This window comes from Amblyraja radiata, chromosome 31 (genome assembly GCF_010909765.2).
Source record: "Amblyraja radiata isolate CabotCenter1 chromosome 31, sAmbRad1.1.pri, whole genome shotgun sequence".
NCBI classification, from domain to species: domain Eukaryota; kingdom Metazoa; phylum Chordata; class Chondrichthyes; order Rajiformes; family Rajidae; genus Amblyraja; species Amblyraja radiata.
In genome coordinates, this window is record NC_045986.1 from 24,022,605 (window position 1) to 24,042,804 (window position 20,200).

Below are 20,200 nucleotides of genomic sequence, written 5' to 3' on the forward strand. Positions count from 1 at the left end.
CCACCACTGGGGCAAGACTTCAACAAGATCACTTACGTTACACGACCAACACCTTCAGGGCATTGGGTTTGTGATGCAATAAATGCCAGCCTTGTTCTGGAGAAAGACAACTAGTTTCTTAATTCTGACACCAGATGACTGTTCATTTTTAATGAAATTTCCTTGCATTTTCTTACTCCAGCATTTCAAACCCAGTGTAGTGTGCACGCAACCTCATGAATGACAAGCCTTCAGATTGTGAAATATTTTATTAAATTTTTCATATCGTAAAATGCAATTGAACAGGCTTAGCTGCATTGCTACCCTGGACAAGCTTTGTAATAGTGTAATTAAGTGGGGCACTCTCGGCAAGAGGCACTTGTTTGGGTTTTGGTAACGGTTGGGATCTAGTCCCAGTGGCAGTAACTACTGCACAAGGCAACAAGAACCAAGCTCAATAAAACATCAAACTTGCTGGCTGAAGACATTAAGGCACCTGCTCAAGTTTACAATTATCATCTCAATTTACAAATCCCAATTGCTGATTAAGTGAATTCCATTAAAAAGTTAGAAAAAAAAAAATTGGCAGACCAATATTGAACCCGAGGTGATGGTTCATTCAAATTCTGATTTTAAACCAAAGCCTAAATTGTAACAAACAATCAAGAATCAATTCATCCACATTGCACAAACTTTGGGTCAATTCTGCAGTTCAGCAGCAGAGTTGGTAAAGGCAAGTTATCAGTTCTGCCTGACCCTTTATATGGAAAGATGCAAAATGAAGGAGCATCTCACAAAGCATAAAAACTGTCACTCGGGTCACCAAAACTGCAGTCGCAAGCAGAATCCCCATCACTAATGTACTGTTCAGTGTCCCACAGTGCAATACAAAGGCAAGTGCTGGATAAATTTTAACCAAAACTATCACTAGGAAATTGAATGGCAAGTGCAGTGAACCGACCCAACTGGCACACAGGTCTACAGAGCAGCTCATTTGCTGTTTGGTGTAGCCATCAAGATGTGCAGGAGTTCGCACTTCAAGATCGATTAGATGTCAAGGACTTTAGGACAAGGTCAACAAGGACGTTAAAACGAAAAATTGTGCAGAAAGAATACGGATTCGTGAACCCACATCAAAGATGCAGTTATTAATTTAAGGGCTTATTGTGAAAAAGATATTTAGCAAAGTCTAGAGCCAAATTTACTTCTGTAGTAACCACATAGTGTACATGACCAAACATTTCTCCCCTTTTTGCTCTGAGTAAACTGTACCAAAAACACTACCTTGTCACGTAGCAAGCTTTGTACATGGTTCAAGAAAGTCTATTTCAAGTTAGAAAGGCACAGATTTCCAGTGGAGATCCAGTAAATCACAACATCAAACCAGGATGAAGACCAGTTAAGGCACAAGATAATCAAACGGTTCTTGGCTATTTTATAGAAAAGCTCCCAAGGTAAATTAGGCAACTGGCATATCTTAAAAAAAACATGGTTGCTAAAACCTAGCACTACCAAATTTAAGGCGTTTTTGAATTTTCCTGTTGAGATCGGAAGGATGGATTTTAACTAGACCACAACCATCACTAATTAGTGGTGTAGATCTTCCATTATCCTCCAATCCAGCAATTTGGAGGTACAGCATGAAATCCAAACAAATCTCCACGAGATAAGAGTTGGCAAATAGTTCATTCAACCTTTTAAAAGAACCCATCTGGAAAAGAAGAGTTCTAAACTAATAATGCTCAAGTGTCAAATGAAACAGGAATAGGGCAAAGGTCTTCATATACAGGCCACTCTGCTTCAATGGAGAGTTATAAAACATCTAGACAGGGAAATACCATTTTGGTGAAGAATCCTCCCTTTCTACAATAACACAGATGCAGCAGGCAACACTATTATTGGTGGCTAGCTGTGTATTCTGTGCAATCAGACTGAGGTAATCACGTGCACCCCATGTCCAGAGTATTCTTCAAGGTTTGAGGTACAGAGAAACCATGTCTCCATTTAGCACTCATGATCCTTTGCTCAATCATTACTTGAGCAGAAGCCAATTCAAATGTTGGCATGACACAATCTGACTTCATCTAATAACCCTCAACTTGATGAACCGTTTACTCAAATTAAAAATTTGAGTTGGGGCATTACTTGGAAGTGGGTGGGGGGTGGGGGCGCAGAAAAAAGAAAAAGTTCAGCAAGACAAATACGTTGAAGTTTGGCCGTGATCAGGAGTTGAATCTTGAGGTAACTTCAGGCCAGGATAACGAGGCACTAGATGAAAGCATTAAGACTTGAAGTTGCCCAAAGAAATTTGGTCCCATCCAAGTCCAAGAAGATGGTGCTATTATCAATTAACAGATTGAGAAACTATGCCGCTGAAGTTCAGTGTGTGATGGACACGTCTCAGGTGACAAGATCAATACTTAATTTACAACATTCTAAACTCCTGATTATACTCAATAATTCCCTCCAATGTTTAATCATGTTAAGCCGAGACAAAAATGAACTATTTTAAAAACAGTAGATGTAGAGCTGAAATCTGAAAGTCCACCTCCAATTTCCAACAGGCAAGAATTTGGTCAGTCTTACGAGGTCTGCCAAACTGCAAAGAAAGCAAAGAATAGATCAGCCACGCGATTACTCACATTGTGGACTACAGTGATTGCATGTTTGTTGTGGAAGTTATAACAAAAGGCAGCTTTAACAGCAGGAAACCAAGTCACACAAATGACCAAAGCGTCACAATCTGGCCACTTTCGCGGTACAAGTACATAGTAGTCTCCAATCTAAACCCAGTAGTTCTTTGCTGGAATGAGACAAGTTTTGCCGGCAGCATTTACTGAGGGTTCCTAAACAGCTCCAATTTGACACAAGCTCAGAGGTCAACCAGCAAGCTTGTTGGTTAAATGAACCACACCTGCGGCATGGACTGAGAGTCGAGGCGGTAGGAATTTGTACATTGGCAAATTTGTCCTGACAGTCTGAGCATCCATCACAAGTACTTTCACCATCTTCTGAATTGAGTTTCCATAAACAGAGGTTATTGGAGGAGTACTCAAGGGACAGATTAGGAATTGGAGACAGGAACAGAAGATGGAAAGGAAAGTAAAGCAAGAAGGAATACTCACCAACTATGATAATTATGATGATCAGGATGACCGCTATTAAGATTGCCCACATCTGTTGGAATAAAAGCCTGAATATTATATTTCAATGCAGGAAATGCCACTTCTGCAGATGCAGCGATAACAAAAACCCATTAATTTTGGATATGCAGCGTTCCAATCTGATGTAGCAAATATCACTCATTCCAACTTTCAGCAGGGGAGCCTTCTTTTCATTACCCAGAGGATGTGTTTTGACAGCTCCACATCTGCTCATTGCATAAAAAGCCCAGGAAGAATGTGGCCAGCTCACCACAAGAATAACTTATGCCAGCAGTTTAAGGAACTAGACTCAATCAAATTGACTCATCTTGAACAGTCACTTCAATCAGTCACTTCCAGCCTGCATGTTCAAATGAAACTCAATTGCAAGTCAGGATACTTCCATGCAGAAACGTGTGATAAAAAAGTTTATGAAAAGCACTTAAGCAACCGATTTATTTTTGTTATAAATATTCCTGATCAGGAACGATGGCTGAAGCTAACTGCCAAGTAATAAATCACGATCTTACCTTACAGTTCTTCCACCAATATTTGCGTTTTAGTTTTGCAGCACTGGTCTCAAACTGCGACGCCCCTGCTTGCAGTGCATCAGCCCGGTCATCCAGCTCTGTCAGCTTCTGGTCTCGTTCAAGAACTCTGTCTACATTCACTCTCATGATATCCACAACCTGAAGGTGGCAAAATAGAACGGAGTGTACAGGAAAAGTCTTGACGATGAATAGGAAGTAAAAGGCGCCTGGAATTTTTATCTGAACTGTAGCAGAGATGCAAGAGTGTAGTTTAGTTGAGAGACACAGCAGGGAAACAGGCCCTTTGGTCCACAGAGTCCACACCAACCAACATTCACCCAAGCACAAGTTCTATCGCGAGGGGGCAATTTACCGAACCATTACAAACCCATATGTCTTTGGGATTATTTATTATTTATTTATATGTTACTGGACTGTAAGGAAATTTCATTTCGTTGTCTCTAATATGAGATGACAATAAATTGAATACAATACAATGTGGGAGGAAACCGGAGCACGAGGTCACAGGGAGAATGTGCAAACTCCACACAGACAGCATGCAAAGTCAGGATCGAACCCGGGTCTCTGGCGCAGTAAGGCAGCAACTCGACTGCTGCGCAACCTAGTGTGAAGAAAACCATGAGTTTTTCCTCTGGAATTAGGGGTGGGAGGAGTATGAAGGCAAGTAGTTAATCAGTCCTTTTGTCAAGTAAAACAGTTATTCAAAAGAATCAGGGTGGAAACAAAGAACTGTTTCTAATGACTGCAAGTAGCCAAAGGATACTGATTTTGAGTCTCTGGCAAGAATTTGGGGAAAGTGCAGAGATTAAAACCTTTATGGCTTGAAATGTATAACCTGAGAAGGTAAGGGGCAGGATTTACTTCAGGGTCTCAAATGTACCCATTAGAAACACCCAGCAGGGCTATCAGCGGGGGGGGGGGGGGGGGGGGAAAGAGAGAGTGAATGGCTCAAAACACATGGGCTAATCATTCTGTCCTGTGCAAATCTAATATCAAGCCGAGATAGGTGGGAGGAACTTCAAACTTGTTATTGAAAGTGTGTTCTACTGGTCTTGTTGTGAAGTACATGCACCTGGAGTGTCTGGAGAAATACTTCAATAAAGAATAAAGTAGCAACAGAAAATAAAATTATTTGATTGGATTAGCGTCTGCAGAGCAGATGGTTCTAATGATGTTCAATGTAATTTCTACCTATTATGGGTACAACTGTAGGTAGAAGTCATTTGGACAGTTTCTGATATAGTCAATGCCAGAAGATGCAAGGTGAGTGAAATCTAGTAACCCAACCCCCCTTTGCTGGAAACTGAATGCATGACTACCAAGTCTCCACAAAATCCTTCAAGTTTGGAGTTGCAAACAATCAAGTTTAGAACTAGAACAACTACTCTAAGCAGGCTGAATGGCACAGGCTGTATTTGTTTTATTTTTTTAACTGAAATAAAGTGGACATGGGATAGCCCCAATTCAGCAGCTACTGCTGCATGGTGCTTAAATATATGCAATAGATACCCGATTCCCTTGAAGGTCACCACAAGTCCTGTGCAACCTGCAAGTGATTCTTGACCATCGCAGGTCAACAAGGTCAGTTCCAGGAGCACCAGCAGCCTGGTTCACTTGAAGGTGGAAATCAAACCTTTTGTCTAAACCAGCCAAAGGCAGATCGACATTAAAGATCTGCTCAATCAAATAAACTGTAGCACAACCCAAATGAATAACTGTTTTAGGTAACATAAGGGTGATCAGCCTGTATCATTAATGACTGAGAATGTTGAGCAGTCAACACCAAACCAGGTTTCACAAGTTCCCAACATTTATTTATTTCAGGACAAATTTGCACTTTTGAAAGTAAACTTGGTTTGCAATCACTGAGCATTTCAGGTTTACTAACCAAAGGAGATGACAATCATCTTTGGTTCGTGACTCTTAAGTGTTCATTTATCGTAAAGCAGACTTAATTTCAAAAGTACAAATTTTGGGGCTCTTCTCTAGCTTGAGTGCTTAGTGGATGAAAATTGTCTTCTGTAGGCTTCTATATTCCAACCATTAAACATATCTGTGCATTGGGACATGGTTCTTACCTCATCCACTTGTGCCTGGGTCTGCTGCAATTTCCTGTTGCTGCCATAGGGCCCTGGAGCAGTTGGCGGAGTGTCTGGGGGACATGGTGCAGACCTGCAATAGAAGCAACAGCTTAGTCCTTCAGATCTCCACAAACACCTAACATTTTAGCTTCAACGATAAATGTTGAGATTGAGGGGTCAGGTTCATTTCTTCTATCGATCTGTTATACTAGTTCGCCTACAGAGCAATGGCTCAGCAACATTGACCCACAGAGGCATACACTCTGCACATTTGTCAACATGAAGAAAGGCCACCTGCGAAATAATACTGAACTTAGTCCACAAGACATGAACAAAGAATCCAGCGCCTCTAGGTCGGCTGCAGGAGGTTGCCCCCAGACCACAAGATGGCTGGCCAGAAGAAGAGGGACAACAGTTTGCAGGCCGAGCCGGTCGTGGGCAACGGAGGGAATCGGGAGACGTTCCAGTGGAATGAACACGTGGGAATGCGATAAAATTTCACCACACGTGGTGTTGCCGGTATTATAAGCAAAATGAATTTCTCTGTGTAATGTTTAATTGCATCTGTGACAGTAAATATCCATGGAGAATGTTAATTTCAACAAGAATGTTTATATCTGGAATCTGTGCATCACTAGTTACAAGGAACATTAGTTCCATTAAAACAGTATAGAAGTACCATAAGGTGCTCCATTTATACAACACTGTAAAGAGTTGGTCTGGCACACTGAACATTGAGAATTTCAGTTTGAATCGCAGCACCTTGTGGTGACATGCAGGAAACAATTTCATATGATTGCAATTCAATGTTGCATCACTAGAGGGAGAGGTTATCTGGAGCACGTTCTTCTCAGGTTACGTCAGGGTTCCACACCAGAGAAATGATCGTAAACCGAATGGCCAGAAACACAGCCAGAGAATACCCAGGCCAACCAGGGGCTGTGTAGCTAAACCAGGGTGTTTAACTCAGGTTTCTCTGCTAAATGCAACAATATTGCCACGTACAGAGTTTGCACAGTTGCAGCACCAGAAAATCCATCCCACCGGTCTACTCAAATGTATGGGCTGTATACAAGCAGGTTGGTCATCACCAGTGCTAAACTGTTAGGCTATAGAACTGCAAAGCACTGCATAACAAACAAATCTCTCTCCTTGGAGAAAGAATGAGCTCAACACTTCATGCTGATATATCATACACTGGATATTCAGATGACTACAATCCTGTTCACATTAGTTCTGGATCTCACCCATCCCACCATGTCTCCTCAGCTTGGTTTGAGAAATGCAAGATCATGGACAGAACACAGCTGAATGGTACACAATGCTGCTACACAAGTATTCCTCAGCAAACCTCCAAATGAAAACCCAACAATATTATTAAGTATTTAAGAAGGAACTGCAGTTGCTGGAAAATCGAAGACACAAATGCTGGAGAAACTCAGCGGATGAGGTAGCATCTATGGAGCGAAGGAAATAGGCAACGTTTCAGGTCGAGACCCTCTTCAGACTGATGTGAGGGTGGGGAAGAAGAAAGGAAGAGGCGGAGAGAGTGGGCTGAGGGAGAGCTGAGAAGGGGAGGAGAAAGCAGGGACTACCTGAAATTAGAGAAGTCAATGTTCATACCGCTGGGGTGTAAACTGCCCAAGCGAAATATGAGGTGCTGCTCCTCCAATTTACGGTCGTCCTCACTCTGGCTATGGAGGAGGCCCAGGACAGAAAGGTCGGATTCGGAATGGGGAATTGAAGTGCTGAGCCACAGGGAGATCAGGTAGGTTTATGCGAACCGAGTGGAGGCGTTGGGCGTAGCGATCGGCAAGCCTACGTTTGGTCTCACCGATGTAGAGCAGCGGATGCAATAGATGAGGTTGGCGGAGATGCAGGTGAACCTCTGCTGCACCTGGAAAGACGGCTTGGGTGGAGTCAAGGGGGGGGGAGGTAAAGCGACAAGTGTAGCATTTCCTGCGGTTGCAAGAGAAAGTGTCAGGAGAGGGGGTGGTTTGGGTGGGAAGGGACAATTATTATTAAGTAGATCAAGTGATATGATGCTATAAGCCACTAAAATAAGTGTTATCTTGATTTCAACCTGGGAGAAAAGCAGTAAGCTCTAAACAGGTAACTACAAGCTTTAAATGTTAGTTCAAGAATAAACGTGGCTACGATCCCAGGAAAAATCCCATTCAAACTGCACTGGGATTGTTCAGGGAATTAGTTTAGTGCCTCAGCTGCAATAATGCTGCATTGAGTATATGCAGTTTGACAGTAGATTTCTCAGTGTACAACAAATATAGAAATCAGTGGGAAACAGAGGAATCCTAACCTTAAATGGTCCTGACGTCATGGCCACATAGTCCGATTTTTTGGATGCGTGATTTGTGGCTATGATACTGGTAGCCAATACTCCATTACACTCCAAACATCTTGAACATTTTGCATTGGGGCACTCAAAATTCAATTTTTTAAATGAAGTAGAGCAATAAATACTTAGCAAAATAAACATGCAACTTCTTTGAAAAATAATGGCTAATATTTAGTTGGTCTACCTTCATATCGTTACAGCCATGAAGGTTGAAATTTTTTTAAAGTAAAGAGTTGCAGAGCCAGTTATTGAATACCAAGGATCCCCAGACAGTTGACAGCAACAGATGGTCGAAAGGGAAATGCTTGGCACAGATCACTACTCACAAGGAAGTCTGTGGTAATCATTCACGCTTTGCTGTTAACCACAAACTCTGGGCCACAACTGTTTGTTTTGTGCTCCTCTCTCTGTCGGTCTTGAACACACATACCAGACAATTAGAAGAGTCACAGGTGGAACTTATTTCAGTAGTTTAATTAGCTATTTCTGATCCCTAACTCCATGCATTTAGTGCCAAGCAATATCAGAAAGAGATCACTGGCAAACAGACTGAATGCACTTGAGTGGATAGATTGAAGATTGAATGTTAGAAGAAAAAGCCAAGTTCAACCTAGCCCCAACCAATGAAGTTCCATTATTAAACCAAGATGGGACTGAATGAATTTTAACACCAACTTCTCTTATTCAATGTATAATGATAGAAGCTTCACCCATAGCATATTGCTAAGTTAATTTTGAAATAACTTAAAATATATTAAAGCTTTGCCTGCAACTTACAGCACAAACAGCACATTTAACCTAACAAGTCTGAGGTGGTATGCAGTGAACTTAACTCCACTGCATCCATCTCTTCCCATTTCCAGACATACAGCTTTCTGATCCAATCATGCATTCCATTAACGCTTAGCTCAAAACAAATCTAGTCATATATCCACAATTCCTTGTACTTAACCATTCAACTGAACAAATGTTGCCTCATAATTAACTATAGGTGAATCAGACACCATTGCATTTAGCCGCATCGGGCAAATGTACACAGAATCCTACCTTTATCAAACATCGTCTCAAGTGCAGACTGAAAAAAATGCCAACATGTCAACCTATGTATTACCTGGTACCCACAGAATTTAAATGCAGTGAACACACCCACCAAAGGCTTATGACATTTTGAATTTTTAAAAACAAATCCTCACCCACAGGGGGAAGAGCTGAGCAGAATACTTTCTTAAGCTACCAGCCTGCGAGTAAAAACCAGGACAAAAGAGGTCACGTTGATGGGAGACAATAATGAAAAATGAACAATGAGCGTTTGATGGCACTGGTGTTTAGAAGGATGAGGGGAGACCTCATTGAAACTAAACGAATAGTGAAAGGCCTGGATAGAGTGGATGTGGAAAGGATGTTTCCACTAGTGGAAGAGTCATGGACCAGAGGTTATTGCTTCAGAATTGAAGGAAGTTCTTTTCGGAAGGAGATGAGGAGGAATTTATTTAGTCAGAGTGGTAAATCTGTGGAATTCATTGCCACAGGAGGCAGTCAATAGATATTTTTACTGCAGAGATAGATTCTTCATTAGTACGGGGGAAGTAGGTAGGAGAATGAGGTCAGGAAGGAGAGATAGATCAGCAATGATTGAATGGCATTGATGGGCCAAATGGCCAAATTCTACTCTATCACTTATGAAAGTGTTTCCCAATTAATTTCCCAAGTAACACACACATGTTAGTAACACTATTAGTTCAGTGGATAAGTTCATCTTGTCTTCAGATTAATGAAGAGCATACATTAAAGATTGGAGCAGAGAGATGGAAAGTTGTGATTGCTGCTTTTCAGTGCACGCAAATTTAAGCGGATCACATTTGACAAAAAGCTCAGGATTGAATTAACCGGTTAAAAGCTTTAATCAATGTTTATGCGACAACTGTGAGGTCATTGGAAAAAAGTTATGAAGGGGTTTACTGATGTACACAGTGAAGGAATTGACATTTGTTAGGTTGGAATCCAGAAACAATGAAGCTCCTCATCCGTTTGCAATACTGCTTTTGGTGTCAGTCTCCAACATCTCCTGCTCTCACATCTGCATGGACAACAGACCAAGTCAAAGATGTCAAATTATTTACGTTAGTTTAATATCCAAGGAAGATGCTCAAGTGAGAGACAAATTTAATTTATATGGAGAAAAGGCATGCAGAATCAAACTACACTCTCAAGTGAATACCTAGAGGCAACAATTCCCATCACTATCCTGCAGGTAAAGACCAGCCAGTTTACCCAAAGCTCACAGGCCTCTTCAGAGAAATACCATCTCAAAGCAATGTGTAATTGTTGCTGTCTGTAATCAAGCCTTGTCATTGGGGGACTCATTACTAAAAACAAAGACCAACAGACCAGGAGCTTCTAATTTAAATCATTCAGTGAACTGTGTAGGAAGGAACTGCAGGCGCTGGTTTACACCGAAGATCGACACAAGATGCTGGAGTAACTTAGAGCGACAGACAGCATCTCTGGAGAGAAGGAATGGGTGATGTTTCAGGCCGAGAACATTCTTCAGTGAACTGAGCAGCAATCTTCTTCCATATGACAGCCAAGATTCGAAGAATGGAGAAAAGTGACACAAACTACCATAACACCTATGAATGAATAATTCAAACTGGTTTTGTATCTTTTTCCAACTTTGATGTTTCTGAGTGCCTCATAATAAAAGATGAGTGCACTTCAAAATGAAATTAAATGCAGAAGATTTACAGGGTATGCTACAATGTGAAAGGCAAGCAGAATAAAATCTCACCCAATGCCTGAATACAGTATGTTGCTCTAATGTCTCTGTATAAAAAGGAACACACAGCAAGAGGTACTTTTGCCTGCGTGGGAAAGATTTTCCCAGGCAAGAGAATGCTTCCAATGCTTCCTACTCAGCACTTCCTTGCTGGTGAAAGATATAAACCAAACGACTTCTTGTATTTCACTCCCCACCATTGCTCATTTTTTTCACTCCCCACCACAAGTTGTTTATACAAATTGTAGCACAAAGCCCAGGTCTAGCTGAAACTTATTCCAAAACTACCCAAGTGTAAGCAAAAAATTACCATGGCTGACGACTCAATGTGAAAACTAGAAGTCATAGATAAAACTGTCCTCAAGATCAGACGGGAAAATCCATATCGTGGTTCCAGCAGGGTGGGGATAGTGGAGGTGGAGGAAGAAGTAGCGAGATTTTCTTTCAGACAGGTCACCATCATCAGCTTGATTAGATCCCCAAAATACATTGCAAAAGTCAAGCAAACTCTTCCAATGCTCCAAGATCTATTTATCCTTTGCCATAATTACCAGAAAAAGATTTATGTTCATATCACATTACTGCAGTTTTTTGGGGGAGAATTTCCACATAAATTTGCTTCATGTTACTAAGTACCTAATGTGTGACTATCATTGTGAAAGTAGGCATTCTGAAATCCTGGAGTTACAAAAGGGCATGAAATTAGAACGCTTCGATGAAAATGTTTTGTCACAACCAACAGAAAATTGTTACAATGCTTACAGTGGTTGAGAGGGTGGGGTGCTTAAATTCCAAAATTAAACTAATACAGGGCTTTGGAATCTTCCATATTTACATGCTGGAACAAACGTACAAGCAGCTATGCTATTACATGATAGCATCAAGAAAGCAAAATTATAAACATTCTAGTCCAGCCAATGATAATTGGATAAGATGATAAGGATTCTGGCAGAAATATACACCAAATAGCTGAGTTGCATCTCAAAATGAGAACTACTAATGGGTCAAAAGACAACTGGCCTCTCTCTCCCTCTCATACTCTCTTTACGCCACCACAAGCAACCCAAGTATTTGGGAATTCTCAGCCAATAATTCATCAATTTGTAAAACGATTAGGTCAAGTCTGTACTCACTGCAGCACTTTGCAATATATTTATAACTGGGGAAGTACAGAGTAGAAAAAATAACCTCAGACAAGCTAGAAACAATGAAAGCTACAGACATGCTAACAATCAGCCCAAGAGCAAGCCCCTGGTATACAGACTGATGTTGAGATCATGGGGCTTTTAATCCATTTCTGAAAAACTAACACGTATGCTGTCTCCACAGGAAAAAACATTTTCCTCAAACTCAGAAGGGCCACAATAATAATCTGAAACAAGCAGTTAGATCATGGAAGTCAGCTGCTCAAGGGACAACAAAGACAACTTTATATAAAACATTCCATGTAAAGTGCTCGGTGTCAAACTGAGGCAGGTTCTCGGGACTGGTGACTAAATAGCTTGTTCAGGCTCAGTTCTAAAGTTTAGAGCCTTGACAGCACAAAACTAGCTATACCCTCTTTTTCGTCCTTTTTATTCCACTCACTGGCAGCTTTGCTTTCATGTTCTAAAGTTCTCATCTCTAAAACTCACCATTCGCATCATCCCATAACAAATATAATGAACTATCCCATCTCCCCTCATCGGTGTCAGGCCTTGTACTGCTTGATGATGCTCTTGTGAAGCACTTAACATTGCTGTTTGAGGGAAAAAAAGATTCAAATACTGGGACCAATGAATAAACTACCCACACCCCAATCAACATGTACTGACGTCAATTCTACACTATTTTACAAATCACTCCCCTAGTCCCAGAGGGTGGATGGCATGCAACCCCAGATATTTATTGGATTAAAAAAAAAACTAGATGCCACAGTTTCAATGAACGTTTGAAAGGGATAAGTTAACAGAGCCTTCTTTTATTGACACTCCCAAGATGTTTTATGCAAGACCTTCAAAAGCCCCGATTATTTTTTTTAAATTTGATTAATTTGATTCAACAAATTCAAATAGAGATGAATAACTATCGGAGAGAAAAAAATGGTCAATGACTACGTTTCTATTTCACCAAAATGGGAGAAGGCACAGAGGAATTGAGAGGTGGGAACAGAAATTGATTATGACCAGCATGCATACTGCCATATTTGTTTAATGCAATTTTAACATTGGAGCAAATTCTGGGAAATCCCATGTCGATCATTGTAGGTATCAATTGGCACTATCTTTACTTAGCTTCCCAACAACACAATTTAAGAAGATACAAGAGACTGTAGATGCTGGAATCACAAGCAAAAAAACTACCAGAGGAACTCAGCATCTGTGGAGGGAAATGGGCAGACTGCATTTTGGGCGAGGACTCTTCAAGACTGTCAATTTAATTCATGCCCTATAGTCACTGTTCTGAATTATGCTGCCAGATGGCTCAGTTAATAGATGCAAATCACCAATGAGTTGCAAATCAAAATTGACATTAAATATTCCCTTAGAAAGAGCAATCCAAATCTAAGGAATGCCAATGCCAATCTGAAAATAGTCAAGCCCAGCTGGGAATGTCTAACAAGTCAACTCCTCAGAGCTACATGTAATCTAATTTTGATCAACTTTTGACACACAACACAGTTTCACTGGCAAGACCTACAGTCACTGTCCAAGCCCAAATGCCACAAATTGCATTTTGGGCCAGTTTGAAGACCTATTAATCAACTACCATGCCACTAATTTCAATACAAGCCAAAGTAGGCAATTTTCCTAACTGTTCAGCAACAAGGCATATTCACTTATGACAATGACAATTAATCTATTGACTTTTTGACACCGTTTTTACACTAATTGAATTTAAAATTCTCATTTCATCTGCTGGGATTTGAACTCAACCAAATTTAGTACAAAGTTTTGGAAGTAGTGTCAACAACAAACAATATGAAGTATTAGCTTTAAGAATTGGGAAGTACACCTTGACATATCCAACCACATATTAATAAAACCATTCCTTCAAACATGTGGTCAGGAGTCATCACAAAATATATGAATAGAAAAATGCCACGAGCTTTAATCAGATTAATCTGAATTTATATAACATTATTCTCCGACATTTTGCCAACACGGCATTCATTATAGTTTAAATGGGTTTTGCATCAGAGCATTCCTCAATTTGTACACCCCGTCTTGAAAAGGTCAGGTGATTCACTAAATTTCCGAGGAACTTTGCGCTTGGACCAAACCCAAAACAATAAAGAAGAAACACGACAATTTTCCATTAAATAAAAAAAAGCATGATTAGATAACTACTAATCTTTCAGTTTTCAGAAAGGGTTAACACTACTTGTTGCATTTTCATTATCTATGATTGAAAGCAGCAGCCAAGAAATCTTCTGGGGAAAAGCAAGCTTGATATTTTCCAAAATAGTCAGCAACTTTAAATTACGAAAAGTACAATAATGTATCTCTCCCTTCAAAACCAGGCCTCAAGGAAGGCAACTTGTTGAACCTCAGAGACACTGACAGCAAAGACTGCAACAAGTTTCCGACAAACTCCAGCATTTGGAACCAATTTCTCATAATACTCTGCTACCAACTGAAGGTGGGGAGTTTTTTTTATAAATGAACATTCACTGAGAGAGTGACCGGCGGCCCGGTTCTACAATCCCCCGCCCGCGGCCTTGCCTCAGCATAAGCCTGGGATTGCGCCGGGGAGTGGGAGAAAGAGGTCAATAAAATGTGCGGTACTGGAAGGGAGCGAATGCTGAGAGGCCCGGGGGTAAGAACTTACATGTCTTCTCACAATGAGCCGTCGACGCAGCGGCCGGGAGTCGGGTGTTGTCCTCAGCGGCTCGGAGACGTCACGGCACCAGCGCGGCCTCCACCAAATATACTGGAGCTTTATCCTGCACTGCCAGCGGCCTGTTTGCCCCTCCCTCGGCCTCTGCTCGTCCCCGCCCTCTGCTCGTCCCCGCCCTCCGCCTCTGCTCGTCCCCGTCCCCTGCTCGTCCCCGCCCCCGTCCTCGGCCTCTGCTCGTCCCCGTCCCCGTCCCCGTCCCCTGCTCGTCCCCGCCCTCCGCCTCTGCTCGTCCCCGCCCCCGCCCTCGGCCTCTGCTCGTCCCCGTCCCCTGCTCGTCCCCGCCCCCGTCCTCGGCCTCTGCTCGTCCCCGTCCCCGTCCCCTGCTCGTCCCCGCCCTCGGCCTCTGCTCGTCCCCGTCCCCTGCTCGTCCCCGCCCTCCGCCTCTGCTCGTCCCCGCCCCCGTCCCCGCCCTCTGCTCGTCCCCGCCCTCGGCCTCTGCCCACCTCGGGCCTGGCCTGGCCTGTCCTGCGCCGCCCTCTCCCTACTCCTCCCTCTCCCCCCCCCAGCATACTCGGATGCTCCTGATCTTTGCTCCTGACAACGTCCAGCAAGGCAGGGAGGAATGTTGTCAGAGTTGGAAGGGGAAAGATAAAACATCTGTAGAAATGAGGTAAGACATTGGGATACCTGTGTTTGTGAACATGTAGTGCTGAGGGGAAAGAGTGGGAGATTTGGGTATTGCTCTTACTGACACAAATACAATAATAATAATAATAATGGATGGGATTTATATAGCGCCTTTCTAATACTCAAGGCGCTTAAATCTAATGAGCACTACAAACATTCAACAGGTGAGGCAGCATCTGTAAAACAAAATGTTTAAGAATTAACGTTACACGTCAAAGAACCTTCACCAGAACTTGCTGCTTTATTTCAGATCAACATGGTCAAGTCAAGTCTATTCGTCACATACACATGCAGATGTGCAGTGAAATGAAAAGTGGCAATGCTCGCGGACTTTGTGCAAAAAGACAAACAAACAAACAACCAAACAAACTATAAACACAATCATAAACACACACATATTCTTATACATATTAAATATTGGAAGGAAAAAAGGTTCAGTAAAGTTAGTCCCTGGTGAGATAGGTCTAGATTTATGATTTTTTTAATTCTTGACATTCCACATGACTGAGGTGTCGTGATAGACAATGCCATGATTATATTCAGTTAACTGGTCAACCCTCTCCCCAATAGGAACAAAACATCTCTACAGGTTTAATCAACCACCTAAAATTCGAAAATTTTGATTCCTTCTCATAAAGGGAAAATATCGAAAAAGTTGCTGTGCAGTTGAAAAGAGGCTTAACCCAGACTGGAATAGTATTGTCCCGCTCGTTGGCACCAGGCAGGAAACTCAACCCCTGACTGGTATAAAATTCCTTCACATTATGTCAACAGAAGTGCAACGCTCAGTATTTGTCTCAAGCAAGATTTTTAACTTCACTTATCTGAAAAAGGCCTGTCGTTGTTTGCTAACCCTGTGTCCACTGAAATAATATATTAAAAGGGCCAATACACAAATGGCTTTCTCTGCCAGGGAAGCACTTTGCAGCCTTACTGCTTACTCTGCATGCTGCTCTCACTTAAATCAAGGCTTCTCTCCCCTCACCCTTTGAGACTTACCTGAACTCACAACTTACTTCCAAAGAGGGTCTGTTTACAGGTAACATTTCTTTTGTTGGATAGGATGGAAATTAACTAATAGCATTCAAGGCATCTCGGGTAGCCACAGGGACTTTGCTGGAGGTGGCATAAAAGGGCTCATCTCCTGAGGTTTTACCAGCCAGAAATGTATAGAGATCAAGACTTGCAACTAAACTTCTGTAATGAGCAGGTAGGAGTTCAGAATGACAGTCCTAAGTGACATGTTACCTCCTACAAAGCAAAGCAAATACCCACTTACGTGCCTGGAATACTCTGCCACGAAGGGTTCACGTCATAATCACTTCCAGCTCCCTTGCATAAAGATCATTCTGAATTGCTGCTGTTGATGTCAACTCCATCGCGGAGTTTGCGGCACCCAGCTCCACTATGGAAGACAACAAGCTACATGTACAAGGAGAGAATATCACCTAGTGGATGCAAGGAACTGCAGATGCTGGTTTACACACAAGGACACCTTTGATTAGCCTTGAACAAAAAAAGACATAAGTAACTCAGCAGGTCAGGCAACATTCTTGAAGAAGATGGATAGGGGATGTTTCAGGTCGGGACCCACTTCAGGCAGGAAATGACCTACCATTCCTTTAGCTCACTGGAACAGCCAGGCAAGGGATCAGCTGCTAATGCAGGATTCCCTGGAGTGGAGGCACTAATATAGTATGTCATTAAGGAGACTTTAGTCTTTAGAGATATAGTGTGGAAACAGGCCGTTCGGCCCACCGAGTCCATGCTGACCAGTGACCACCCCGTACACTAACATACATACACTAGGGACAATTTTTACAACTTACTGAAGCCAATGAACCTACAAACTTGTACTCTTTGGAGTGTGGGAGGAAACTGGAGCACCCGGTGAAAACCCACGCGGTCACAGGGAGGATATACAAACTCCGTACAGACAGCACTCGTAGTCAGGATCAAACCTGGGTCTCTGGCACTGTAAGGCAGCAACTCTACTGTTATGCCACTGTGCCCCCCCCCCCCATTTGGTCCATCAAGTTCATTCTGCCTTTGTGTAAGCAATTTAACTAGTCCAACTCCCTAACCACATAGGTACTGTAAATTATTTCCCTTCAGATGTTACATAACCCCCTCTGAATCTCTTTCCCCTTAGTTAAATCTATGTCGTCTTGTTTTATCTGTTTTTAGCTGATATGGGGAAAGGTTTCCTGCAGTCTACAATATCTGTACCCCTCGCAAATTTTATATAGCTCAGTTCTTAGCCTACTCCATTCCAGGCAGAACAGACCCAGCCTCTCAAACACTCCATCCCGGGCAACATCCTGGTGAATCTCCTCTGCACTCTTTCAGCGCTGTCACATCTTTCCTATCTTGTGGTGATTAGGACCATACACAGTACTTCAGCTGAGCTCTGACCAATGGTGTATAAAGTTGAGCATAACCTCCCTGGTTTTCTATTCATCTCCCTGACTAATAATGGCCATTATCCTGAGTGGTTACGTTTTACATTGCTGCCCCTCCAGGACTGCCCTGGAAACTCCAGGAATTAATCTCCAAACACACATTGAGGCAAACTGGTGTTGGTATTATAAGATGCAAGTGATTTTCTTTAATGACTTACAAAAGTATTTGGCAGATTAGAAAGCGTAGCATCATCCAAACAGGTAATTATGAGTCTGTTTGGTTTCCAATTGGTTAAGGGAAGATGGGCAATAAGCGGATGGATGTGTGAGACGTGTAATTATGGTTCCGTGGCTAGGTCATAGTCATAGAGTGATACAGTGTGGAAACAGGCCCTTCGGCTTAACTTGCCAACACCGGCCAACAATGTCCCAGCTACCTTTAGTCCCACTTGCCTGCGCTTGGTCCATAACCCTCCAAACCTGTCCTATTCATGTACCTGTCCAACTGTTTCTTAAACAATTGGATAGTCCCAGCCTCAACTACCTCCTCTGGCAGCTTGTTCCATACACCCACCACCCTCTGTGTGAAAAAGTTACTCCTCGGATTGCTATTACATCTTTTCCCCTTCACCTTGAACCTATGTCCTCTGGTCCTCGATCGCCCTACTCTGAATTTGAATGTTGTATTGAAACATCCACCAATATGGCCAGGTAGGTTTGGGAACTGAGCAAGGATCTGTAATATGGAGGGTGTTTATCTAAACCACCATGTTCAACCTCAGGAAGATTTGGAGAATCATGTTCCCCCATGACTGAAATGGCCTGGCCACTGGAGGTTAGGCTGCTTTGAGCCCCAACCCTGAGAAGTTTAACAGACATTCCAGGCTTGCTGTCCCTGATCCAGGGATTTCTGCTGGTAAGTGGATTCATCTGCTTGTCTTGTGACTCAGCTAGTCCTGTGATTAACCTCCTGTCACTCTCTGAGTGCAGACACTAACAATAGGCTGGTAATGTGCCAGAGAAACACCACACAATATGATTGAGTTCGAGTGGAAAAGGACCAAAGTGTATTTGGAAAAGGGATTCCAACAATGTAGAGGCAAAACATTGTGAAAGCTGGAATTCTGAAATTAAATTTGAAAATGTTGAAAAGTGCCAACCCAGTTTCCAGTATTTTCTCTCATTTTTCTAAAAATATGTATAATTAAAATGGTAATAATTGCATGAAGGAGCTCTGTCAAGGTCAGTGTTAGGACATCATGAACCACCATCTCAACTAAATAGCAAAATGAATGTAAAACCCTATTGCAGGAATTCAAAACACGTTGGTTGTGAATGTTGGCTGAAGTGCAGTGATAAAGAATTGTTCTCTGCAGAGTAAAGCTAAGTACGTTAGAATTGCTCAGCACCATAGAATGAAACAACACGGGAAGGTGAACCGGGTTAATGCAACCAGCACCTTCAAGGTCAGCTGCAGGAAACGCCCACGGGACACAAAGATGGCCGGGCGAGGAGAGGGATGTCGGTTTGCGGGAACTGCTCCAGTAGACCGTGCGGCGGGCCGATTGGACTTTGAATAATGGCGTCAAAAATGGCAACGTCTGCATGTGTAATATATGAAAAAAGAATTTCACCCTGCAGTTGCATGTGTGACAAATAAATTACCTTTGAAGCATGTCTGTGTCAGGCTTACGTGGTGTTTTTTTGTGATCTCCAGGTAACCATTGAATCACTTTTTCCCGTTACTGTTGTAATGCAGGATCAGGACATGAGATCTATACACAGCAACTGCCCACAGGCAGCATTGTGCTGAAACAACAAAGACTAATCATATTGGTTGAACGATAAGCATTGGCCTTTCACTCTACTAAGGAGTGACATGGGATCAATTACATCCACCTGAAAGAGCAGGCAGGGGGTGTTAGATGCCCCAACTGAAAGAACACACCTCTGATGTGGGCCAAACTTTGGCAGCAAAGCCACACTTCAGTACAACATTGAAGCCACGTAGCTGAGAAGTTTTTAAAAGGGTGCACAGGAAGATATCACAAGAAGGTGTTGCCCCCTCTGGTGTGAGGATCCAGCCGCCATTCTCAACCAGGACTCACTGGTGACTGTGAAAGTCACCTGAAGAATGGGGTACATCCCACCAGTGCAATCGTGCAGAATGAGTGAAATGATTCTGCAGACTGTTACACCTCGTTCACACAGACCGATACAGAAAACAAGTTATATCAGACAATGACAGTCAGGTTTCTAATTTACTTTCACCTGTTACACAAATTCAAAATCAAAGCCGATGGTTTTTGAGCTGTGGCAATTTCAACAAACATTAGTGAGGAAGTAATGTAAGAGATAAAACTGTGTAAAATTGTTACTCGTTAATAATGCTGCAGTGCATAAGTT

General features: G+C 42.3%; 1 protein-coding gene and 1 long non-coding RNA gene across 2 annotated transcripts; one reads left to right on the forward strand and one right to left on the reverse strand.

Annotated features, from left to right (window-relative positions):
* Nucleotides 1–229: 229 nt before the first annotated feature.
* vamp3 (vesicle associated membrane protein 3) lies at nt 230–14,886 on the reverse strand. The gene is made up of 5 exons (XM_033048129.1): nt 14,697–14,886; nt 5,752–5,845; nt 3,653–3,811; nt 3,105–3,156; nt 230–2,578 (listed from the first exon to the last, which is right to left on the reverse strand). Coding segments are annotated over exons 1-5 (324 nt in total). The 5' UTR covers nt 14,699–14,886; the 3' UTR covers nt 230–2,561.
* A 307-nt stretch (nt 14,887–15,193) lies between these two features.
* Nucleotides 15,194–19,469, forward strand: LOC116990454. Its single transcript, XR_004416551.1, has 2 exons — nt 15,194–15,375; nt 19,106–19,469. It is a non-coding gene; the product is annotated as an uncharacterized LOC116990454 (long non-coding RNA).
* Nucleotides 19,470–20,200: the final 731 nt, after the last annotated feature.

Coding starts and splice junctions, on each gene's coding strand:
- vamp3 (XM_033048129.1), bottom strand. Junction 3,812..5,751: donor CCCAGGCACAAGTGGATGAG/GTAAGAACCATG, acceptor TGCCACCTTCAG/GTTGTGGATATCATGAGAGT. Junction 3,157..3,652: donor ATTGGTGGAAGAACTGTAAG/GTAAGATCGTGA, acceptor TTATTCCAACAG/ATGTGGGCAATCTTAATAGC.